Source organism: Schistocerca nitens, chromosome 9 (genome assembly GCF_023898315.1).
Source record: "Schistocerca nitens isolate TAMUIC-IGC-003100 chromosome 9, iqSchNite1.1, whole genome shotgun sequence".
Lineage (NCBI taxonomy): Eukaryota > Metazoa > Arthropoda > Insecta > Orthoptera > Acrididae > Schistocerca > Schistocerca nitens.
In genome coordinates, this window is record NC_064622.1 from 510,521,775 (window position 1) to 510,549,236 (window position 27,462).

The 27,462-nt window shown below is 38.4% G+C and overlaps 1 protein-coding gene across 3 annotated transcripts in view; it reads right to left on the reverse strand.

Annotated features, from left to right (window-relative positions):
- LOC126203686 (GDP-D-glucose phosphorylase 1) overlaps positions 1-20,591 on the reverse strand; it is an 89,082-nt gene extending 68,491 nt beyond the window's left edge. For all 3 annotated transcript variants that reach the window (XM_049938055.1, XM_049938054.1, XM_049938053.1), the window contains exons 1-2: positions 20,067-20,591; positions 19,690-19,982 (exon numbers count right to left, since the gene is read on the reverse strand). In XM_049938055.1, coding sequence (XP_049794012.1) covers positions 19,690-19,982; positions 20,067-20,261 — 488 coding nt within the window. In that variant the 5' untranslated portion in view covers positions 20,262-20,591. The remainder of the gene's footprint in view (positions 1-19,689; positions 19,983-20,066) is intronic.
- Positions 20,592-27,462: the final 6,871 nt, after the last annotated feature.

The window sequence follows — 27,462 nt, forward strand, 5'->3', positions numbered from 1 at the left end:
GCTTGCACAGGAAATGACTGCCAGACAGATAAAACACATTCATTAACCACATTAGTTGTAATCAATGCACTTTTCTAGGATGAGTAGCGTAGCTGCAACACAACTAACTTCATTTGTACACAGGGTCATTTTCATAGTATCCTGCCAGAGAACTGAAGGTTAAGCCTGTTTAACCTACGACAGAGCCAGTCTTATCGTACCATTTCGTATGTCCTTAAATTGTTGCATCGAGATATTGGCATGAGTTGCCTAATTCCAGCTGTGACTCACTGATGCCATTTTAATATAATACTATGTTTCTTTGTTTCCTGGTTAAACAATTTATATTGCTGAACAATTAAAGCAAATTGGCAGTCTTTGCACGATCCTGGAGTCTTATCAGATCACATTGGTTGTTGGCACAAATTTTTAAATGTAGTACTGTTTTATAGACAACTGCATAATCTGAAAAATGCCTGAGGTTGTTCTAACTATCAGGCCATTGAAATATTATACAAACATTAAGGGTTCCTGCATATGCCTGAAGTTCCTTACACATCTCTGAATGACTCTCCATCAAAGATGATATGTTGCATCTCACAAACCTAGAAATCAATCCAGTCCAAAAATTTGTTTTATGCCCCACATGAACACACTTTCATAACTAAGTACTGGTGTGACACTGTGTCAAATTCTTTTGCATAAGTCAAGAAATATTGCATCCACATGACTTCCTTCATCCATGACTTTCACAAGAGAAAAACAAAGTTTCATACGATTCATATCTTTGGTGTCCCTGCTGGTCAGTGAAGTACCCCGCACATTACTGCACCTCCGCCGCCACCACCACAGTGGCATCTGTCGATATGCACATTCATTTGAGTAGCACACCATCTGGTTGCTCTGGGCTGCCACCAGAGGCTGCTGACCTTGGCTCAGTGCCTCTATCGCCTGCAGCCACGCAGCACTTAGTGGGCAAATGGTTCTTATAAAGCCACATACTGGCAACGTCAGCAGCCTTGTGTATGTTCTCTAAATTGTATTGTACTTATGGTGTCTTGCCACAACTTAATAAATACTAGGTTTGTTACGGCCATGGGTTTTATTGCACTTGGAGTTGGAACAGTTGCCATGGAGGAGGTTATTCTGTTCAAGATACCTCATTACATTTGAGTTCCGAATATGTTCTAATATTCTGCAAGAGAAAGATATCAGTGATACAGAGTGACAGACTTGCAGTAATTAGACTAATTGCAGAGACATTTAAATAAGCATTGTTACATGCTCAATATGTAAATGGAATGAGAAGAAATCTTCATACACGATACAATAGGAAATACCCAAGAAAATTATGATCCTATGATACCCATGGTCTAGGGGTAGCATCTCTGATTCATAATCAAAACATCCTTGATCCCGGGTTTGAAAACCCCCAGACTTCCGGCATAAGAAGTCACCCTCATTTTGCCAACAGCCTTGTCAAAGAGAGCGGAGGAGTGGACAAAGGTTCAAGGCACCCTCTTGCCCTTGGTGTGGGAAACTGCCCCTAAAGGTGGAAGAATCAGCAGTGATCAATGGCATAAGGATGCAGAAGGAAATGGAAACCACTGCATTAAAGACACACAACATGTATCCACAGGACATGCAGCCGGTTATTGAAAAAGTATAATGATGATCTCTCCATTGGCAAAAGATTCTGGAATAGAGGGGATTGCCAAGGAGGAGGTGACCAAGAGAAAAAGACTGAATAATCAATGAAAGTATAATATTCTACTAGTCAGGGTGTGGAATGTTAGAAGCTTGAATGTAGTAGGGAAACCAGAAAATCTGAAAAGGGAAATGCAAAAGCTCAATCTAGATATAGTAGAGGTCAGTGAAGTGAAATGGAAAGAAGACAAGGATTTCTGGTCAGATGAGTATAGGGTAATATCAACAGCAGCAGAAACTGGTACAATGGGAGTAGGATTTGTTATGAATAGCAAGATAGGGCAGAGAGTGTGTTACTGTGGACAGTTCAGTGGTAGGGTTATTCGTATCAGAATCAACAGCAAAACAACACCGACAACGATAGTTCAGGTGTACATGCTGACATCGCATGCTGAAGATGGAGAGAGAGAGAGAGAGAGAGAGAGAGAGAGAGAGAGAGTATATGAGGATATTGAAAGGGTAATACAGTATGCAAACGGACATGAACATCTAATAGTCATGGGAGACTGGAATGCAGTTGTAGGGGAAGGAGCAGAAGAAAAAGTTACAGAAGAATATGGGCAGGGACAAGGGATGAGAGATGAGAAAGACTAATTGATTTCTGTAAAAAAGAATAATATACAGAAGAACCGAAAAGAAAATTGGGAATGTGTTAGATGACGATCAGTTTGGCTTTAGGAAAGGTAGAGGAACCAGAGAGGCAATTCTGACCTTGTAGCTGATAATGGAAGCAAGACTAAAGAAGAAATCAAGACACATTCATAGGATTTGTCAACCTAGGAAAAACATTTGACAATGTATACTACTGGCCATTAAAATTGCTACGCCAAGAAGAAATGCATTCAATGGACAAATATATTATATTAGAACTGGCATGTGATTACATTTTCACGCAATTTCGGTGCATAGATCCTGAGAAATCAGTACCCACAACAACCATCTCTGGCCGTAATAACGGCCTTGATATGCCTGGGCATTGAGTGAAACAGAGCTTGGATGGCATGTACAGGTACAGCTGCCATTGCAGCTTCAACACGATACCACAGTTCATCAAGAGTAGTGATTAGAGTAGTGTGACAAGCCAGGTGCTCGGCCACCATTGACCAGACGTTTTCAATTGGTGAGAGATCTGGAGAATGTGCTGGCCAGGGCAGCAGTCGAACATTTTCTGTATCCAGAAAGGACCGTACAGGACCTGCAACATGCGGTCGTGCATTATCCTGCTGAAATGTAGGGTTTTACAAGGATCGAATGAAGGGTAGAGCCACGGGTCGTAACACATCTGAAATGTAACGTCCACTGTTCAAAGTGCCGTCAATGTGAACAGAGTGTGACCGAGAAGTGTAACAAATAGCACCCCATACCATAACGCCGGGTGATACGCCAGTATGGCGATGACGAATACACACTTCCAATGTGCATTCACCGCGATGTCACCAAACATGGATGCAACCATCATGTTGCTGTAAACAGAACCTGGATTCATCCAAAAAAATGACATTTTGCCATTCATGCACCCAGGTTCGTCATTGAGTAGACCATTGCAGGCGCTCCTGTCTGTGATGCAGTGTCAAGGGTAATCGCAGCCATGGTCCCAGAGCTGATAGTCCATGCTGCTGCAAACGTTGTTGAACTGTTTGTGCAGATGGTTGTTGTCTTGCAAACATCCCCATCTATTGACTCAGGGGTCGAGACGTGGCTGCACGATCCGTTACAGCCATGCAGATAAGATGGCTGTCATCTCGACTGCTGCTGATACAAGGCCATTGGGATCCAGCACGGTGTTCTGTATTACCATCCTGAACCCACCGATTCCATATTCTGCTAACAGTCATTGGATCTCGACCAACACGAGCAGCAATGTCGCGATACGATAAACCGCAATCGCGATAGGCTACAATCCGACCTTTATCAAAGTTGGAAACGTGATGGTACGCATTTCTCCTCCTTACACGAGGCATCACAACAACATTTCACCAACTGCTGTTTGTGCATGAGAAATCTACTGGAAACTTTCCTCATGTCAGCATGTTGTAGGTGTTGCCACCAGCACCAACCTTGTGTGAATGCTCTGAAAAGCTAATCATTTGCATATCACAGCATTTTCTTCCTGTTGGTTAAATTTCGTGTCTGTAGCACGTCATCTTTGTGGTGTAGCAATTTTAATGGCCAGTAGTGTACAATGTTCGTAATTCTGAGAAAGATAGCGGTATGCTGTAGGGAGAGGCAGAAGAGGGAAGAGGGAATAATAAGAGAGGGTGACCAAGAACGAAATGCTCAGATTGAAAAGGGTGTAAGACAGGGATGTAGTCTTTCACTCCTACTGTTCAATCTGTACATCGAAGAAGCAATGATGGAAATAAAAGAAAGGTTCAGGACTGGAATTCAAATTCAAGGTGAAAGGATATCAATGATATGATTTGCTGATGACATTGCTATCCTGAGTGAAAGAGAAGTACATGGTCAGCTGAATGGAATTGACAGTCTACTGAGTACAGAACATGGATTGAGAGTAAATTGAAGAAAGATGATAGGAATGAGAAGTAGCAGAAATGAGAAGAGTGAGAAACTTAACATCAGGACTGATGGTCACGAAGTAGAAGAAGTTAAGGAATTCTGCTACGTCAGCAAAATAACCCATGATGGATGGGGCAAGGAGGACATCAAAAGCAAACTAGAACTGGCAAGAAAGGCATTCCTGGCCAAGAGGACAGTAAATTCAACATGCAAAAAGTCTGGAATGATCAATGGTAGAGCAATCTTCCCTGAATCATCACCAGCTGATCAAAACTCCCTGCAGGCGACCAGCAAGTTTTCATCTACACTGACGACAACTATGCACATTGAATCAGATCAGAAATGACAGGGCAGATGTGAAGCATGGGTGCACTAATGGGTATGAAAGCCCTCTCCCAAATGTGACTGTAGCGAAGGGCATATTGAAGTACCTGTCACTGAGTCAACTTGAAAATCACAATCCTAACTTATTTTGCACATTTCACTCCTTGTTACCTTACAGAAACTGAACATCCATTTCCATATGTTGCATCACAACAACTTAAATTTTACTTACTATCAAGGGCTGTTTACGTAATATGCCCCCGTTCTGATAGGATTAAAGCAATAACTGCATTGTAGTACTTCAAAAATATTCTGCCCAAAGCAGTACATTCAGCTTCTAGTCATGTGACAAATTTATCTCAGGCATGAGATCTTTGGGATTATCCGGTTTTCTCTACGTCTCAGTTTTAGATATTTGCCTAGAAGTGACTGTTACTTACCACCACCCAGAACAAACTTGTGCCTTAAGGATAAAATTGTCCTCCACAATGCCTAAAATTGCCCCATATCCAAGGGAAACTCCCTGGATTTAACCAACCTTGAGCAATTTGGATTACCCTGGGCTGCATCCCAACTGACCATGGAAAATGAGCAGACATTCTCCACAAGTGAGCAAATGTTCATCATCACCTTCTGAGTATGTAGCAGAATGACAGACATTTGCTCATGTTATATCAGTGTGTCCTGCATATGCGTATAAAATTCCTTGCAAAGGATTTCCCTGACAGTGACGAGTGGTGCGATAAACTACATAAAAGACCTTGATATTAATCTAGTGCTGTTGTCGTTTATGATATGTTATACTGATTTTCTGTGTTGAAATGCTGATATGGAGTACTTTAGTAATCTTTGTACATGTAGAGCTAATTCTTACAATTCAAAAACTCATAATGCATGCCATACGATAAATAACGATAAAATCACCTGATAATCCACAAGTTGGATGACTAACACTTTTTGGGATTACAGAAGTGTCCGATTCCAGCCATCTTCGTTGACCCATGATGTCATCAATAGGGCGGAAATGGCAATTCTAAGTGTCTCCAATATGTATCACTACATACACATGGCAACAAACACAAAAATACATATAAATAAGACAATAACATCTCCCTCCAAAAATACAATCAAACTAACAGGGCAACAGTGAGAAATTGGGGGTTTTAGGATGACGACAAGAGGTATATATATAACCCACACTTCCCTTGACCCTTATAGCTGATGATATTAAAACACCAATACCTATCAATAAAACTTTGAAAATTGGAATTGGACATTTCCCTTGACCTATATAGGTCAACTATAGATGACTATACCAAAACACCAACACACCTACAACTATGAAAATGGGAATCGATCATAATAGGTCAACCACAACTATTGATACCAAACTAAGAAAAAACTGCAACTAAGAAAAAAACAAAACCAAAACTACAACCTCATAAATTCACCAAATCAAACATCCCTACATAAATTAAAACACATTCAGTACACCATAAATTCACAAAACATCACAACTCGTGTAGAAGAAAAAAAAGACACACACACAATTACTTACCACCAACCAATTCCAGCACTGCAAACTAGGTTGGCCAGCCCAACCACCCCCCCCCCCTTCCCACACACACACACACACACACACACACACACACACAAATTAAACGTCTTACCATACTACAAACAACAAACCAATAACACCTAACAAAAACGCCAAACACATAAACAAAATTGATAACTCATTGAAAAACCTTACGTTTGGAATTACAAACACTGCCAACAATGACTTCACACATCCAATCCAACACCAAGGTGCGCACATGCACGCACGCATGCACGCACGCGCGCGCGGGCGTGCGCGCACGCACGCACGCACGCACACACACACACACACACACAACAAGATGACATCTACAAACACAACTAACTCATAAACACCGTGCCGTAATGATGTCACACACAACACCACCCTTATGTCATGGGTCAAAGCAGACGGGTGGAATCGGACACTTCTGTTAACCCCACTTTTTTCCAATGCAATTTCCACTAAGGTCTCTTCATGACAACAGCTCTAACTGATGTTGGACCTCATTCTAGGTTATGTTGTCAGATAAACATAGCTCTAGCAGGAAGGTAAGTTGATGATTTCTAAGTAAGAACAGTACTGGGTGATGAAAGGTACATTCTCTATATTTATTTGTCAATATTTATTGTGATGGTCAAGATGGTATTCAGAATATTCCTGTGAAATAGACTGCTTGTCTGTAGGAATAATGTCAGTCAAGACAGTCTATGTATTTTTGTAGTGAATTAGTCTCTCTCCAAGGCTGGAGTAGAACCTATTTCATATAAAAGAATGGCAACTGATAAAGAGCAGAAACAATTTTTTTGGTGGACTAACCATGTACTGAACTTTGAAACTCACCATGTGTAGAATGGAGAATCACACTGAGAGAGCCAGTGAACAATCATCACCACCACGACCACCGCCACCACTATCATTAGGAAGCTTGCCAAGTAAGGGGTAGGATACTAAGACATGGATCTTATCTATGTAAATGAATACAGGTGTTTTCAATAATATTACAGTTCAGCTATGCATACAGGTAGAGAACAGTTCACGTCTTAGATTCAGCCATAGATTCTCAAAAAGCTCTCTTTGTACAGCCCCCTACAAGGTAAACATAAAGATTCCCTGAATTGGAATGAGATTTTCACTCTGCAGCGGAGTGTGCGCTGATATGAAACTTCCTGGCAGATTAAAACTGTGTGCCGGACCAAGACTCGAACTCAGGACATTTGCCTTTCAGTTTGGAAGGTAGGAGACGAGGTACTGGCAGAAGTAAAGCTGTGAGGACGGGGCGTGAGTCGTGCTTGGGTAGCTCAGTTGGTAGAGCACTTGCCCGCAAAAGGCAAAGGTCCCAAGTTCGAGTCTCGGTCCGGCACACAGTTTTAATCTGCCAGGAAGTTTCATGCCCTGAACTGTTTATACAGCGTGGTCAGAACCAGTCAGAAAGCTTATAAGAGTGTTGCAATGGAGGTATGCTAAAAAATAATTGTTAAGAAAACAAATTCAAAATGTTGTGCCATTTTCGAAATACTTAACATTTAAGTTAGCAAATCAGTTTGTCATGCGTGCAAATTCAAGCAGCCTGTCAGGGACAGTCTTGCCAAACTTGATCTTCATCTGATTAACTCAAACTGAACGAATGTATTTCTAGCTCAAACAAAAAATAGAAACTCCAGGTAGGAATAACAATAATGCAGGAAAAAATTGATTGCTATTTACCATCAAAATGACACACGAAATTGCAGACAGGTACAATTAAAAGACACTTACGCACACCATTTTGGCCATAGGCTTCATCTGAAAGGGAGAAACACACACCAGTCATTCACACATGACTGCTGACTCTGGGAGCTCAAGCCAGAATGCATAATAAGTGCTTGAATCTGTGTACGCAACAACCTGATTGGCCCACTTCAATGCTAAATAACTGGGAAATTATGCAATGTATCTAATTTTTTCTTAAACAATTGCTTCTCTGGATACTCTCCATATTATGCTGCTCAAGGAAGAAATATTGATTAGTGAGTATGAAATTAATTACAGTCAAGAGCAAGTAGAACAGGGTTTCTTTCAGGTGATTGCAGGTGAAGATCAACAGTGAATAGACTATAGCGAATCAAGACTGGTGATGTTGGGATGGGAGAGGACATGATTTGCAAGATTTGGAAAATGTTATTGTACTCATTCTTATGACATTTAATATATGACCAGGACTTCTAATCCAAAAAAATTTATAGTAAAACTCTGCCATGGTAGTCGTTCAAATTTATATATATTACACACTTTAAAACAAAGTTTGTTTCAATTAATTCCAAATGTTACCATATCCTATTATAGGAAAAACGAAATTACACAAAGTAACTTAATATGTGTGTGCACTGCCACAGAATGTAAAAGAAGAAGGATCAGTCACAACTAAACATGAAAAGCTATCAGTGCAGGACACCATACAGATGGTCCTGCAAAAAAACATGTAATGTAAAATCACATTTTCAATAAACAAAACCCACTGATGATGGCACAGAGGTGCCAAAACATGTTTGGGTAGAAATGAAAACAGTGTTTTTGCGTGAAGATGGAACCTACATGCTATAATTTAACTGCAAACTCAGGAAGAAAGACAAGAGCTGCAGATATGAAAGATGAATATGTCATCATATCCCTATGTTACATTGTGGGATTTGTTCCTTCCTGCATATGTGCCCAGCTTTACAGCTCTCATGTACAATCTTATGCATTGTTGCTAATCGAATTCCAAGGGTATACACTGTAGGCACAGGAATAATTTTTAAGTACTCTTTAATTCTCAAACGTATTTCTTCCATAGTAGCTCTTGGAGCACACCCCGGAGACACTTTCATCTTCAATTGAGTTTCAAGAGGGTTCAAACCATGACCATGGGAGGAGGAGAAATGTCAAATTCAATACTCAAAGTTCTAGCTTACAGCAACAACTACCAGTGTTACTCCGGAGAAACTAGGAAGCAAGAACAGAAGCACTAGTTAATGCATATGGGCAAGCAGTACAAACACAAATTGTCTCACTGCTGGTCGCACAGAGTAGATTTACATCATGATGTGGCAACTGGACTGCAGCACTAAAGGCAGCTGCCAGCTTAAGTGAGGTGCATCTGTTGGTCCTGTTGAGGTTTCTGATGACATGGTTGTATCAGGCCTGCTGTGCTCACATGACTGCTAGTCTCCACTATTGTGAATTCATAACACAGCAGTCTTCACTCCTTCAAAGGAGAAATAACAATGGTCGCCCAGCCTTGCTCCCTCCCCCCCTCTAAATGCTATACAGGTGACAATTGCCAATCTTATTTACATTATGAAAGCCAAGGAACCTGGCCTCATTGAGATTCCTGAAGAAGACAAGTGCACCTAACTTTGCATATCACACCTCACATTTCCTCAGTCAGTCACAGATGGTAAATAGTTAATTACATGACTTCAGTGTTGATTCCTTAGAATTCCTTTCCTTTTATCCCCCCCCCCCCCGCCCCCCCTCTCTCTCTCTCAAAATTTTATAAAGTAGCTGAGTCCAATACAGATATCCTTACCACAGGATTCATTTCAACTTTCAGTGTTAACCTAAAGCAAATAGGCATAAAGGTGACACACAGATCTTCAGGTGAAAATAACCAAACTCTCTTTGAGACTACGAGAAAGGCTGCATGTCATTCATGTACTTGGTGGTATAAATAATGTGTGAGATAACAATAAAAAAAATTAAATCCATAAGTACATCCCACACAATATAACACTACTAAGACCACTCGAAACTTTCTTGTGTGAGGTTTTCTTGAAACAAATGAGACTGATGCTGCAATTTATCAGATATGGTAGTTGTCTTCAAAGCTTGACCCACTTGGGTCCATGCACACTAGTACAATATGTAATCAACAGGATAAAATAAAAAAAACGATATGAGAAGGTAAAAAACAGGTGTGTACTATGATAAATAGCTCCTGAGTAATTTTGTACCTTTTGTGTCAAGGAAATGTGACTAGTTTAGGATCCATGAGTGCAACAACTTTTGTATTTTACTTTTCCAATGTGTTAGCAATTAAACCAACCAATCATTATAAACAAAGTCTTATAGAGTCAAACATGTCTAGAACAGTCCTCTATAGCTTTGCTGTCTTGACTCCACAATGAGATCTAAGGTGCACAATTTACAAATTAATTGAGGCATGATTGAAGATTTAGTGCAAGAGGATGACTGTAATGTGTACACAAGAAGCTTATTTTTTTAATATCCTACTTTATATATGATCAGGTCTCTCAGGCTTCATTGAGGCTTTAATTTACCTTACATTGTGATAATAAGATATACTCAATTAGGACACACTTCATATCAGAAACTATTTGTTAGTCTCTTATTTATTGAGATTTTTTTATCAAAGTCTAACAGTATAAGATACAGAGAAACAATTCTATTGGCCAGTGACAGGAATATTAGAGTCACTAATAAAACACCAGAACTTTTGTAAGAGAAGGCGAACGAAACCCTGAATGGTCTTTGCAATCTGCACTGCGTAGGGCCAACATTGTCATGTTAAGCATAAATTATAAATCAATTGACTGTAGCAAATAAAAAGGTTTTTTTAGGGGTGAATACTGATTATCAATTGATGCAGGATCTACATCTACATCTATACACTGCAAACCACTGTGAGGTGCATGGCACAGGGTACATTCCATTGTACCAGTTATTATTAATACTCTAGGATGGGTCGCACGAGTGACTTCTAAGCAATCTCTTTTGTAGACTTATTGCACTTCCCCAGTATTCTTCCAGTAAGCTGAAGTCTACCACCTGCTTTACCAATGACAGAACCTATTTGATCATTCCATTTCATATCCCTACAAAGTCTAATACGCCCACACATTTGAATGAGTTGGCCAATTCCAATAGTGACTCACTGATATTATAGTCATATGTTTTGTGAAGTTTACATTTCAGAATATTTAAAGCACATTGCCAGTCTCTGTACCACGTTGAAGTCTTATGAAGATCTGACTAAATATTTACGCAGCTTCTTTCAGACAGTACTCCATTATAGATAATAGCACCATCTGCAAAAAGCAAGATTTTACTAGTAGTATTGTCTGCAAGGTCATTAACAAATCATGAACAGCAGAATCCCAACACACTTCCGTGCGACACACCCGAAGTTACTGCTGCATCCAACAATGAGTCTCCATCCAAGATAACATGCTGAGTCCTTTTGCTTTGCTACCCTCAATTTCAGTTCTTGTCTCATTCACTAGGGACTGGACACTAACTCTGGTGCCACAAACAACCTTTACAATCAGAATTTCTTTGGATTTTGTGAAATGTCATTTGACAATGATCTGGTACAGCAGTCATTGAAGGCATCATGCATTGCTCTCTTGACAGCCAAATGTGTTTCATTCAGCATATCTCTATCTATAGCACTATGCTTTGTTTTGAACCTATTATACAGTAATCTCTGTTTCTTTAATAGTTTCTTTACAGTGACTGTATACCATGGAGGTTCCCTCCTATTATGAACTGTTCTACTGGGTGCATATCTATCCAGTGTGTTGTCAACTATTAGTTTAAACTTAAGCCAGAGACATTCTACATGCTCCTAACCTGTGCTGAATGTTTCAAGTCCCTCAATAAGATACGACATTACTAATTTTTTGTCTAGTTTACTGAACATATATATCTTCCTGCTTGTTTTAACTGTCCTTTGTACGTTGGCAATCATTGTTGCCGCAACCGCGCCATGGTCACTGATTCCAGTTTCAATGTGGACAACCTCGAAGAGGTCAGGTCTATTTCTTGTCCTTAGATCCACCACATTTCCATCATCAGTGGCATTCCTAAATGTCTGTTCTAGGTAGTTTTCAGTGAAGGCATTTAGGAAAGTTTGGCAGGATGTCTTATCAGGCCTAACACTAACAACATTGTAATTTTTCCAATTAATTGTTGAATGATTAAAGTCTCCACTGATTATTACAGCAGGGGGGGGGGGGACGGGGGAGGGGGGGGGCGAATTTACATACAAGTGAACTGAGATTTTCTCTGAAGTTTTTGGTTACATCAGAAGATAAGTCTGGTGAGCAATAGAAGGATCCAATTATCATTTTATGCCCACCCTCTGATACTGACTCTTGCCCAGTCTCACAGGCAGCTTCAGTTTCTATCTCAATGGATTTGACAAATACACCATCTCCCGCTATCATTTGCCTATCCTTTTGACATACACTTAAATTCTCCCCAAAAATCTCACTGCTATCTGTTTCAGCTTTCAACCAGCTTTTGTACCTAGTATTGTGTGAGCTTTACTGCTTTTCATAAGTGCTTGGCACTTTGTTGCAAATGCTTCGGCAGTTTACCATTACGATTTTAATAATCTCACCTGTGGGAGGCATGTCTCTCGATCTTACACTGATACTTCTGGGAATATTGGGAAACAGAGTGTCACCTATATGTTATGCCCTTAAGGTCCCATTGTCAGTGTGTAACACCCATTGTCTTGTAGTGACATACTACTCCTATGTGACTCAGTTTTTAGCCATGTGATTTTTTTGGGGGGATTAATTGCACAAAACATTGACACAAATTTCAAACTGCAGAAAAGGGCCACAAGCAATATCAGGGTTGCCTCAAGTTTCCCCAAGTAAAATTCCCTGACCTCCAGATAAGTTTTAGCATTTTTTTCCTGACAAATTTTGAGATCTTAAGGGTAAGTAAAGACATAAGTTGACAAAAAATGTAAGGACTTCTGTATTAAAAATGTCTGAGCAAAAATGTTAAAAACTAACAACAAAATATTTTGCAAGCCGCATGTTATACACGTTTCATTAAGACCTCCGATGTTATTTTATTTCAATAAAGCAAAATGCATTTGATGACAAAAATATGCATTTTGTTGGAGTCACAAGACAGATTTAAAATACCTTCACTGCTTTCAGAAATAACCTCAGAAAAAAGTAGGCCTCCTGAAAGAAACATATAAGGTGGGGAAGAGTTATGTAAACCAATACTACAGGTGACCACCAATAAAATGTTGCTTCTACTATGTTTGTTATTGTAAGTAATTACCCACTGCATTATGTCTATTATTCTACAGGTTTTTCTTTCAAGAAATGCTGAGTACATAGCGTACAAACTGCCAGTGACTGCCACAATTTTCTTCTTCCTATCGTCCACACTTTCTAATATATAAACTACTTTTGAAGTGCCAAAATGTACTATGATAAATAAAAGTCTATAAAACGTGGCACTGTATAATGTACCTGCGATGAGACAGTCGCAATTCCTGAAATCCGTCACCTGTAGCCTCTGACCTGCCAAGCAGCACCACAGCCCTGGGTCCATGGATAAACCGTGAAAATCCGGTGCATTACACGACACACAGACAGACCCAGCCTGGGGGCAGATCGGTGAGACTAGATCTGACAGGCAGGACCCGAGATTGGTAGGCCTGATCCATTAGAGATGTCCACAGAAATGGCCTGCGGTTCTGGCCCACCATGGAACCCTACTCGTGTGGCCAGCTATTCACACGTCACAGATATCATGTTGATGAAATGAGACTGCGATTATCACCCACGCAACACACAACTTGCGCAAATACTGTGATAATCAATAGTAATGAGGATAGGTAGCAACTCACCGAAAAGATGATCGCTGAGCCAGGCACTTAGAAGAGACAATCACATTCTCATAACTGAATTTTTGGCCATACCCTTTGTCAGAAAATGAGAGCGCACACACACACACTCACAATCACTCAGACACAACTCATACACACATGACCATTGTCTACTGCTGCTGCGTCAACAATCTCTGAGAATCAGATCCAAACAAACCACTCCTCATGCCTCCCAGCCTCGCTTAGGCAGCTGCTAGGCTAACAGTAAGTAACGGTCGCAGCACAGACTGCAAGATGAGGGGAGGGGTGGAAAGGGGAGAAGCAGTAAGAATGAGACAGTAGAGAAGCGGCACGCGTATTTAGCTGCACCCAGCCAGCAATGAAGCATGACATCTCAGTAAATGAACAATTTCATGCTACTGAGACAAAAACGAGATTTTTCCAGTTTTTTTTTCTGAAATTTCCCTGATACGTTTGAAATTTACTCATATTCCCTGACTTCCAGAACGTTTGGCAACCCTGAATATATATTTTTTTAAATGATAATGGATATAGTGTGTTCATCCATCAATCTTCTGAAAGACTATAGAATTTAATAACGTCATAAAAAATTTCAATTTTTCCACCATTTGTGTCCTTAAAATAATAATGGGTATATTTATTGTCCAAAGTGTGTTCATCTATCAATCTTCAGTACATATGTAAGCAAAATAAATAAAAATTCCCGCCTTCCAACCTAACCTAGACATGTAGCCGCAGGTGCCTGTCAAAACAACCAAGATTTCTACGACGGTTCAATATGTAACTCTAGCCTGGAATTTGCTATACGGTTAGCCCCTCTTTTATCAATAACTTACCACAGATCCTAAAAAAATATGCCCAATAGTTGGAAGACAACACAGGTCTCATCCATCTACAAGTTCTAAGTGTAACAAAAGTGATCTACAAAACTACCATCCAGTGTCCCTGATGTCAACCTGTAGTAGAATCTTATGACACATACTGAGCTCAAACATAATCAGCTATCTCAAACAAACTGACCTCCTGCACAACAGCCAGCAGGAATTCTGAAAACAATGATATGCAAAACCCAACTAACACTTTTCTCACATGACATCCTGAAGGACATGGATCAAGTCAATCAGATAAAGACAGTCTTTGACTTACAAAATACATTTAACTCTGCATCACACCATCACATATTAGTGAAAGAGAGATATTGTGTAGGTCTGATCGCACATTTCTTGCTAGGGAGAACTCGGGCTGAACAAGCAAGGGGTTTTAGATAGATGCGAACTGTCTCATGAAAGTTTACTTGTAGAATTTTGAAAACCTGAGTCATTCCATGTCAAATCAACACACCTATATTACCTCACCCTCTTAGATTTTGCTGAAAGTTGGTATACTTATAGTGGGAACTGAAACTAAGAAAAATACCAAATTCCAATTTTTTTTATCTCAAACCATTCCTGAAATATGGCTATGTAAACTTTTCAAACATCAGCCAAAAATGTGTGAATGGACCTTTTTAAATTGTCCTAGGAGCTGCCCTAATTGAGCTAGAGAACTGGGAAAGGTGTCATTTTGCAGCATTTTGCATGCTCTTTCCAGGGATGTACAACAAAACATAGCTTCTAATTAATAACCTTTCTCAAAATACTAATTAATATTTTGATTTAATTTTAATTTTTTTACAAAAAGTACATAACTGAAAATTTTCAAAATATTTCCATAACTAATTCATACTATTGTAAATCACATGGCAAAATATAAATCTGGGATGATGATGGGTTCATTGTTAAAAAAATTATTCCGGACTCTTGTTTTTTACTAACAGCCCTAGTTTGACCAAATTGACCTTTAACAAACAGGAATTTCTTAAAATATACTGAAATGTAAGTAAAAAAGTATTAGAAATATCAAAACGTCACCTTATTAAACCAAAACTAATCAGCATATTTTATAATTAAGTTGATTGCTTATTTTAATTTCATGCACCTTCACTAACAGTATATTAACTGAATTAACAAAAACGAGAAATTGAGCATTTAATACAAACTGAAATAAAGTATGAATAAGTACAAGTCTTTACATAATAGTTCTGGTCGATGATGTTTGAAATGGAACTATTAAACAAATTAAATACGTAATGCTTGTTTTGGAGTAACAGGTATATGTACATAGCTTAATTTAACACAATAGGTACTAACAATAGTTTTGAAACATCTTTCTATAAAATATACATTAACACTAACCTGAGACAAAAATTAAGTTTTGAGTTGAAAGCAGTTTCCCTGTAAATTGTCTTGGAACTTCACATATTGCATTTTAATAATGCTGACTGGGTTTGGTTTACATCACTTTCATTAAGAATGTATGCTCTCCCTGTCGGAGTAAATGGATTCACTTTGGTGAGAACATCCACAATTGACACCCACAGGACATCTGCATGTACAGGATAAGAAAATGACTTAGGTAGCTGGTCCACATGGATGAAAAAAAGTTATTTTCACTTCATCAAGTTCTCCATTTTTTTCTAAAATGTACCCACGCCACCAGTTTCTGCCATATACAGTGGTGACATAGCCTGATACATCTTGTAACTTCAGTTTGTCTGGTGATGTAGTTACTTCCCTCCCCCAACTCTGCATATCACCTGAGAAGTATTTGACTATTAATTTTGATGTAGTGTTGGGAATGAAAGCGTGAAATTGCTGTGTTCCTTTGACTGTCAATGCCTCTTCAAGTCGGTTTTTTAAGAATATTTCTGAAGCAGCGTAGTCGTCTTGAGTGGAATATGCAAAATCAACATTTGTGATGTTATCTACTGCCCACTCAAATAGATCTCATGCGGGTTGGATATGATTTTGGTATGGCCTTTGCAAACTTGCATGAGCTGCCAGTCTCTTTACTGAACCCCCTACTCCATCACACGGCCCTTTCCCATGTGCTGTGGCTGAAAAGTGCCACTCAGCTTTTATGTTGAAGTCTTCCTCATGAAGGCAAAGGTTCAGGAAGTTTTTCTTATTTTTATACTGAGTGGCAGAACCGTCAGAATAATAGTATATCTTTTTTGGAATCTTTTGAAATGTATTTGTTAGATATGAAATTAGCTTCTTTTGAAAGGTGTAAACTGCAGTTGTATTGTGCTCCAGGCAATCAGAAACAATGACAAAGCTCATATGCTCAATTTTGTCTTCCTGTTTGTAATATATAACAAAAGGATGAATGGTAATTTATTGTCTTGTCCAGTGGAAACTCTGAGCTTCATCCTGTAGAATTATACTATAATTTTCTGAAAAATCACATATGACAACAAATTCAGATTCCATAAGGTTTTCTCTTGTGGAGTTAAGAAATGTTCGTTGTTGCTTGGCAATGAAGTCATGCCGAATCAAAGTAGACATCTAACTACAAAATAAATCTATGAATTCTTCAGAAGTTTTCTGAACAATTTCCAGATTGCATCAGTCAACTGACATCCACTGTCGGAACTGAACTTGTTCAATTAAGTTTTCATGAAAAGAGTCTTTTAAAATTTTACGTTTGACAGTTTCTCCTGGGCAGTATTCACAGTTTCCCATGTTGCAATCAACTGATGATGGGTTGCAAAGCATTTTTGCAATGCACTGCTTATAATTGTTTAAGCTGCTGTTTGTTACTGTATTTAGTTTGGCATTTTCTATCATTAATTTTATGTTTTGGTGAGTTGTGCACATGCAGACAGTGTGTGTGCCACTCCGGCCAGCTAATACACAATGTTTTGGTCTCAACTCAGCAAATTTAGAGAAACCTATTTTAATGTTAGGAAACTTGCCTTTAAAATGCTTGTAAGCTTCTTTAAGGTTACACAAAATAAGTCTTTTTGATATTTTTGTCTTATTTCCATTTGTTTCTGTAATTGTCACACTATCTTTAATACCTGGCATTGCCCTGCTAACTTCATCATTTTCATAAAATGAATGTACAGTTTTGACAGTTTCTGTTGGACTGCCGAACAATGTAATTAGGAGCATTAAATTCCCTCATTATTTTCCTGACACTCCACTTTTCAGGTAAACTTGTAAGAATCATTAGTTTTTTGCTCTACTTATAGAATTTTTAAAGTTTCTTTCAAGATTTTCAAGAACGGATTCATCAGTATCAGTATCTGACGAAGAAGTTTCAGGAGCAACAAAAAGTTTACGTGTCATTGATGAGATTTTCTTCACTTTTGATTTGGCGTAATGCCTAAATGTTAGTTTTCTCTTGTCAATTGGGCACTCACCTAGTTCTTGAAGTGTTGTGTTAAATGTTTTAACAGCTACTGAAGTTGGAGTGAAGTCAGGGTCTTGGTCTCGGATGATTATCTCTGATCCAAAAGATTCTTCAACACTTTCATCACTGATGGGCTCTGGTGTATTTTTCAGTTTCCTACATTTATCACAAATCTTGGCACCACTTGGTATTTGAGGAAATAATTTGGGCATCCATGTTGTGACATATCTCTAATAAAATGATTTGACTTCTTCAATGGATTACAACACTGAACTCTTACAGCACTGCACTTTTTACTTGGTTCCATATTTATACAAAAACCACTTATAAACTGGCCTTCAATGTATAGATTTACTTGAAAATGAACTATTAAATATAATAGATACAGATTGGTCAACACAGAGGTAACAATTGATTTGCACTAAAACCACAGTGCACAATAGTGCTGTAGGCACACAAAGCCTTAGAAGGTATCAATGCAGACTACATCTCAACAATGGCTCCAGTCTCTGAATTATTGTACAGACATCAAGCCCTATGTATACGGTCCCCTACTGACGTACTACCTTATAGGTCAGCTTGGTCAAACTAGGGCCATTAGTGAAAAACAAGAGTCCGGAATAAATTTTTTTAAACAATGAACCCATCATCATCCCACATTTATGTTTTGCCATGTGATTTACAACAGTATGAAGTAGTTATGGAAATATTTTGAAAATTTTCAATTATGTACTTTTTGTAAAAAAATTAAATCAAAATATTAATTACCATTTTGAAAAAGGTTATTAATTAGAAGCTATGGTTTTTTGTCTATCACTGGAAAGAGCATGAAAAATGCTACAAAATGACACCTTTCCCAGTTCTCTAGCTCAATTAGAGCAGCTCCTAGGGCAATTTAAAAAAAGTTCGTTCACACATTTTTGGCCAGTTTTTGAAAAGTTTACATGACCATATTTCAGGAATGGTTTGAGGTAAAATATTGAAATCTGGTATTGTCTTAGTTTCAGCACCCACTATACGTATACCAACTTTCAGCAAAATCTAAGAGGGTGAGGTAAAATTTTTATTTAAAGTGTGTTGATTTGACATGGAATGACTCATCTGTATTACCTGAGGAAACTAGGATTATATTAAAATTCTCTATGTGTTACATCCTTATAGGCTGTAAAGGCAAGATCTATTTAAATGTGTAAAGAATGATTTAAGCAATCATTCTACCTGTACACCATATGTGAATTGAACATGAAGAAATTCTAACATGTTGTACAATGGGAAGTACCTTCTGCCACGCACTTCACGGTTGTTTGCAGAATGCAAACGTACATATCCAATGACATGTCTCAATTGAAATGCTGCCAAAGAAAACAAACCAAGAAGAAATTACCAAACTGATGTCTAGTATTTACATTTAAGGGCTGATAATCAAGTGACCACATAGTGACAAAAAAGATGAAGAAAAAGGTAAGGTCTCCATTAAAGTGTAGATGCATTACATTAAAAATTATACCAGTATGCAAATAAATTATATGTAGAAACTGTCAACGAAAAATCTTGGACACTTCCTAACTGATTCTGATAATATTTCAACATACTGAGAAGTTTTGCAAACCATTTAACAATGAAACACAAGTCTAATCCCAAGGCAAGGCGGCAGTAATATTAAAATCACGAAACTGTTGTAACTCATTACGGAGATACTTACGGATTTGAACTAAGAAGCATAACTTCTATTGCCAGCTGCAGACTATGTTGTGTAGCAATTTGTGGTAAGCAGTTCAGCCGTGAGGGTAAAAGTAAACAATGCCCAAACTCTAGTGGGCTCTCATTAATTATCACACAATGCCTATTTGTTGATGTGTCACATTTTCTTCTCAGCTCAAAAAGTATTTCAGTCTCGTCTATTTTCGTAAAATTAAATCTGTCGTGGTCAAAGGGCTGCGTCAGGCTTGTTATTTCCTCGGGGGCCCTTCTTTTAAGAGCGCGATCTGTATTTAACTGATGACAGTTTTTGCAAAAATGCCAGATTAATAAAACAATATGGGCTGTAGCGTTTCTTATAGGTCTTTTATTGTTTCTCACCTGTGCCACAAAAGAAAATTTTCCCTCTAGAATTTTAGAATGTTGTATATTCAAAACGTATCGGAAGACACCACGCTCCAACGCGGCTTTCCACGTATTTTGCAACGTTGAATCGAATACACTTCCACTTTGAACACTACTGTCACTCCGTGATGTTTCGTAGATGAAATCAGTTTTACAGTACTCATATTTCATACCGAATTTTCAATAGATAAAACTAATGTATCCCCACTCCTTGCGTCAAAGTGTGCAGCACTGCTATTTTGACAATACGCTGCCACGTGTTGGTATCGAATTTATTAACGATTACGATACAGCACTGTTATTTTCAAAATTAATGAACAACAGTATCAAAACACACGAAGGTTGGCGTTTAACGCCCCGTAATACTTTCATGCAACATATACAGCCAGTCCCAATATTACAGCATTTTTCAAATAGTTTCTGAATACCTATATTTTGGAGCAAAAGTCAAAAGGGAAGTAATATTACATGTCGCAGATGTTTATATTTATTTCAGAAGGAATCGGGATGATTGCGGTAAGACCTTAATGACACGAACATGCTGCATTCAAATCAATGTTAAGCAATTGATATCGATGAATCGATGTAATTGATAACAATGAATCGAATAAGTAATCGAGTTCGGAAAAGTAAACCGTGACTAATGACTATTTCTGGAATTGAAAGAAAAATTTGCTCGCAACATCTATTTTTTTGTATTCACACTTTAGTCACTCGTATGTAATGTTATATAGATCGTACTGCAATTTAACTGTTGTCATTGTTGAGCTATCAGCAGCTTTACCGTTAATACATACATACATAGATTAATCCTTGTCATGAATACGACATTTCGTAATGATGTGGAATATGTCATTTTAACATAAGTTTTCTTTACACAAAATATATTTTTTTACCGTTACTACTTCATATCTAAGAATTCATCTATTGAATAGGAGGAGTTGTCATTCGGAAATTCTTTTAATTTGCATTTAAATATTGGTTGGCTGTCTGTCAGACTTTTGATACAATTTGGCAAATGACCAAAGATTTTTGTGGCAGCATAATTCACCTCTTTCTGTGTCAAAGTGAGATATAATCCAGAATAATAGTGAAGATCATCCTTTCTTCTAATGTTGTAGCTATACACTTAACTGTTGTTTTTTAATTGGGATCGGTTATTAATGAGAAATTTAATAAATGAATATATGTATTGCGAAGGTACTGTGAATATCCCGAGTTGCTTAAATAAATGTCTGCAAGGTGATTTTGAGTGGGCTCCAGCTAGTATTCTGACTACACGCTTTTGTGCAATGAATACTTTGTCTCTTAATGACGGATTGCCCCAACATATAATGCTTGATGAAAGAAGTGAATGAAAATCGGCATAATAGGCTAATTTACTGATATGTTTATCACCAAAATTTGCCATAACCCTAATTGCATAAGTAGCTGAACCTAACCGTTTCAGCAGATCATCGATGTGTTTCTTCCAATTCAATTTCTTATCAACGCACACACCCACAATTCTACCTTAGCAACAGACTTCTATTCATAGTCTATATTTATCAATGATGTTATGCCATTTACTGTACAGAATTGTATAAACTGTGTTTTCTCGCAATTTAGTGAGAGTCCATTTGCAGAGAACCACGTAATAATTTTCTGAAAGACATTATTTCCAATTTCCTCAGCTGATTCTTGCTTGTTAGGTGTGATTACTATACTTATATCATCAGCAAAAAGAACTCGCTTTGCATCTTCATGAATATAGAGTAGCAAGTCTTTAATATATATTAAGAACAATAAGGGACCCAAGACTGAGCCCTGTGGGACACCATTCTTGATATCTCCCCAGTTAGGGGACTGTGCTGGTTTTTGCAGACTATCTGCACTGTTAATTTCAACCTTCTGCATTCTTCCAGTTAAGTGCACTGTCCCACTCATAGTTAAGCTTATTTAGAAGAATTTCACGATTCACATAATCAAAAGCCTTTGAGAGATCACAAAATATCCCAGTGGGTGATGTTCAGTTATTCAATGCATTTAATATTTGATAAGTGAAAGCGTATTGTGACGGTACGTCACATAAATCATTTTTATCGGTTGTAAACCGCAGTTAAAGAATGTTATGAATATAATTAGTGTAAAAGATATAGTTAATGTTCTTGAAACAACTGATATACAGAGATAATTTAAGAGCAGCATCTTTATTTAATGTCTATGAAAATAAAAAAAAAAGGATGTTATGTGCTACGCCATCCGTGATACTTTTTATGCTCCAGTCATACTGTGCCTTGTGTTCTTTTAATTGTCGCAGTGTGTGGCTTTTTGTGTGCCCTACTTTTAAACAGTTTTTCTCTTCATTTTACAGTCCCCCCTTTTTTTGTCTATTGCCTTCCATGATGTTCGCCCTTTTTATATCTATGTTCACCATATTCTCTCCTTTGTATATTTTTCACTGTCTTCTATTGTTTGTTCTATGTCTTTCGGCTGAAGAGCAGCGCATATGCTGCTGCCAGCCCGCCCCGATGGGTAATTGAAATACAATTAAGAAAAAAAAAAAAAAAGATCGAAAAGAGACGCGATTGTACGGCCGGGGAGGAAAGACGTATTTTATGGGACATACACTATTTTGTTTCGCTATACAGAAGGCAGCCATTGAGCGGCTACACATATTTTATGTTAGTTATTCGTATTTCTGCTGTAATTAACCTGTTATTACTATCACCAAATGAATTTCTTTGTAATAGTTGTCACCTCAAATGCTCGCAGTGGCTAACTGTCTTTAATAAGCATTTCTTCAGTAATTTGCTCTGCGAGAAGCTCCCTTTTTAAATTGCAACAGATAATTAATTTACGTTGATGCTCATGTTTTTAAATTATACAGATTCCATGAGTTCAGTAAGTTTTAACTTGGCCGCTCCACAGCAACAATCAAAATTCTCTCAAGCCTTGCTTTGCAATCAATAAATAGAAATTAACAAAATTACATTCAATTCAGTTAGAGGCAACTATATTTTAGTCATCACGTTCAAAATCTTAAGTTGGTACATGAATAACTGAGGCTCCTCAGGAACCCGTTTCATATTTACTTATGCACGTAAGTAAAGGTGATAAGAAAAGGCAGTATCCCTGAGAGAATGAATCATGGTGATAAGTTAAAAATAAAAATATGGTTGTAATTTCTTTTGTGTATGACGTAACGAATGCCATCGACATCACAGTATACAGCATTTTCTGTTGAAAAGCCTTTCTGGAAACCAAATGGACATTTTGTTAGTACTTCATTCTTACAAATATGGGATGCTACTCTTGAATACATTACTTTTTCAAGAATTTCGGATAAAGCTGTCAGAAGTGAGATTGGGCGGTGATTGTTAGCATCAGATCTATCTCCTTTTTATGCAATGGTTTAACAATAGCGTATCTCAGTCTATCTGGAGAAATGCCCTGCTTCAGTGAGCTACTACATATGTGGCTGAGAATCCCTCTTATTTGTTTGGAACAAGCTTTTAGTACTTTGTTGGAAATGACATTAATTCCATGCGAGCTTTTACTTTTGGATGAATTTATTATTTTCCAAAAATAAAAAAAAGGAGTCACGTATTTTGATAGGGCTGCAGCAAAATACTTTAACAGCAAGGTGTTTTGTCCATCTGGCATTTTTCTTTGGGGCACTGTGTCGCAAGTCTTCTTCATTAAGGCAATTTTTGCCAATTCAAAGAATGTTCCAGCAAACTTTACCTAACATTAAAATGTACTTGTTTCTGAATACCATTTCAACCAGGTTTGATTTCATGCCATTCAATTTTGCAAAGAAATTGATGTTTCCCTATTAACTTAAATAGATGTTCCAGCAGATCAATAAAAATGTAGTATAAAGCTGTTAATTTCAAAATGCAACTACGTGAATTATGTTTTGCATGCATAACAACCACATTTGAGACATATTTGACTTGAGGAACAACTCTGAATTGAGGACCCCTCTCAAGCTGGAAAAACCAGTCAGAAATGTTTTAAAGTTTGATTTCACCTGACGAGCTTTCTTGGGGTGAGGCAAACTCGAAGTCATGCACTTGCTTGATTATTGGTTTGATTTGGGATCGTAAGCATAGAACCAAATTTTGTCACCTGTTATGATTTTTTAAAAGAAGTTTGGATCATTTTGGGACTTTTGTTCAGCAGTCAGAGCACGAATTTGGAACCCACACTTTTCATTCCCAAATCTTCTGTCACTGTTTGCTGCACTGTACTCCAAGTTATTCCTGACAGTTCCACAATTTTTTAAATGGGCCACTGTTGATCTTTGTTGATGATTGCCAAATGTTTTCAACATTTTCATGTGTTCAGATTATGGACGGACACCCAGAATGACGTTTGTCATCCATTGACATTTCACCATTTCAAAAATGGGTCCCAAGGATGAGAAAACCACTCAAACACTTGAGTTCCCATAGCATTGTCATTATATGCTGCTGTTAACATTTCATGAGTTCTGAGTAAAAAGCATAATTTACCGACACTGTTCACAGAAGTCAGCTATTGCAACAACGAAAATCACACAAAACAGTTGTCACTATAATCTCTGCAGAGACTAGCCCTGACATTCTTCAGTCATGGCACTCTGCTTACCGACTCTGTGGAAATACCAGACTATGGCCACGTTTTTTTGATTTGGAGAAACCCTACGACACCTGCTGGAGGACTGGTATCCACTGCACTCTACACTAGTGGGACTTCCGATGCTGCCTGCGCCGTTTCCTTCAGGAATTTTTTAAATACCAAGTTTTCAAGGTATGTGTGGTTTTGATTTTGTCAGACACCTTCATCCAGGAGAACGGGGTGCCTCAAGGCTTTGTCCTGATTGTTGTCCTCTTTGCTACAGCCATTAACTCTATTTTGCCTGTCTCCCACCAGGCATCTCTGGCTCCCTTATCGTCAGTGACTGATCTACTGCAGTTTTCTAAGTTCCTTGAGCACCCTCTTCAGCAATGTCTTGATCGTCTTTACTTACTGAGCATTGACAATGGCTTTCACTTTTCCACTGACGGAACAATTTTTTTAAATTTCTGGTGGTGCTGTTGGTTTCTTCCACTATCTTTACATCTTGGGCCTGTTGCTCTTCTGTTTTTCTGTTTGACGAAACTATGAAATTCCTGGAGCTCATGCTTGGTAGAAAACTTTCTTGGTCCTCCTATGTCTTTCCTGGCTGCAGCTGTACCCGTCTCATAGTGTACTAAGTGTTCTAAGCGGTACTTACTGGGGAGCAGATCAGACCACCCTTCTCCATTTGTACCAATCCCTTGTTTGTTGAAAACTAGACTATGGGTGTTTCATTTATTCATCTTCACATCTGTCCAACTTACGCCCCTTGATACAATCCAATCTTACGCCATCTCGATACAATCTGCCATCGCGGAGCCTGTTTGACCAATGGCACCTTTTACACTAGCATGGTTAAGAGTGTCTATGCAGAAGCTGTTGAACTACCACTGTCATACCAGCATGTCATCGTCCTGTGCAAATACGCATGCTGTTTGTCTGCCATGCCTACCCACCCATCCTACATCTTATTTTTCGATGACTCCCTTAACTGCCAGTATGGAGCACATCCCTCTCCACTGTTACCTCCTGGAGTTCACTTTTGGCTCCTAATCAAGCAGCCTAACTTCATGCTACCTGCCACATTCCTAATGTGTGTAAACCCTTCACCACCTTGGCTTCATGCAGCAGCCTGTGTTCATCTTCATTCACTTCCTAAGGAAATTACTCCAGATTTGACCTATTGCAGTAATTTTCTTGATCTCTGCACACAACTTAGTGACAGCACCTTCATATACACTGATAGCTTCTGCTCAATATTTACAGCAGAGTTCTTTGCCCTGTCAGACCACCAGTACATCTGATGACACAGGCTTTTTAATTGTGTTATATTCTCCAATTCTCAGTGCCCTTCAGAGCCTCTGTGTGCTGTAAACAGCCCATCCCCTAGTGCAACAAGTCCAAGAGAGCTCACTTTTGAGGGAGCCACTGTGACATTCATGCGAGTTCCTGGTCACATTGGTTTGACAGGAAATGAGGATGTTGACACTGCTGCCAAGGCTGCAGTCCTCCTACCTCAGTCCATTAGCTCTTTCATTCCTTCGGATGATCTCTGTATTGCCATTTGTTGGCAGGTGGTGTCACTTTGGCATCACCAAGGGCCACCACTACAAAGGAACAAGCTCCAGGGAATTAAACCTTGGCTAACCTCCTCTCGGCCTTCTCATCACAAGATCATTCTAGCTAGTTTGCATATTGGGCATTATTGTTTTAGCCATTTTCATTTGTTAAGTTGTGATCCCTCACTACTTTGTGCTCATTGTCGTCAACCTTTGGTTTGCCTTTTTCTGGCTGAATTTCCTTTTTTTTAACCTCTTATGCTCTCATATATGTTTGCTGTCTGAGTTATCAGCTGTTTTAGTGAATCATGTGTGGGCTGTTTATCGTGTTATCCATTATACAAATATGGCAAAGGACATGCAATCTTTCGTTCGGGACCTCTGCTGCCTCTAGAGCATATTTTGTGGACCTTTCTACACAAGGAAGTTTTTGTTATTAGCTCATGTTCTTTCCATCGACTGGGCTTAATGTATTGTCATTTTTAAGTTCTTTCACTTCCTGATGTTCTAAGGTTATTTCATGTGTGCTTATAACCTTAGTTTTTGCAGCCAAAAGCAAAATAAAAGAACTGACTCTGAAATGTTTGCTCTTAGTGGCAAAACTTGGAACTACAAAAGCTCTGCTCACTAAGAAATTTATTTGTTTATTTTGGGTACCCACTCGTACTGTAATCAATATCTCAAAATGTACAAGACCGGGCTTCTGCAGTGTAGTAATGCAGCCTATGTAAACAATCACTGTAAACTTCTTTCTTTTGATAATGTTATGTATAGCCTAGGGTTTCTTTTTTATGCACTTCAAAATGTATACATTTAGATGTGTGAGTGGCCTCAGTTGCCTGAAATTGTGCGCGCCTGCAATTTCAGGCAACTGAGGCCACTCTCACACATCTAAATGTATACATTTTGAAGTGCATAAAAAAGAAACCCTAGGCTATAGCATAGCGTGTGTGTGTGTGTGTGTGTGTGTGTGTGTGTGTGTGTGTGTGAGCGCGCGCGCGCACACGTGCTTGTGTGCATGTCAATATATGGTTTTCAGATATATATATTCTACCTTTATGATTATTTCTTTGTAAAGGATCTACAAAGCAAACAGTATATATAATGTAATTGCTATCAGTTATTTTAGGGAGCATCCCATGCACTGACATTTATGATCACAATGTGACTAATCACCACCTTGAATGAGTGAATACACAGCATTAGTGTGATATTTAGAAGTAAAATTC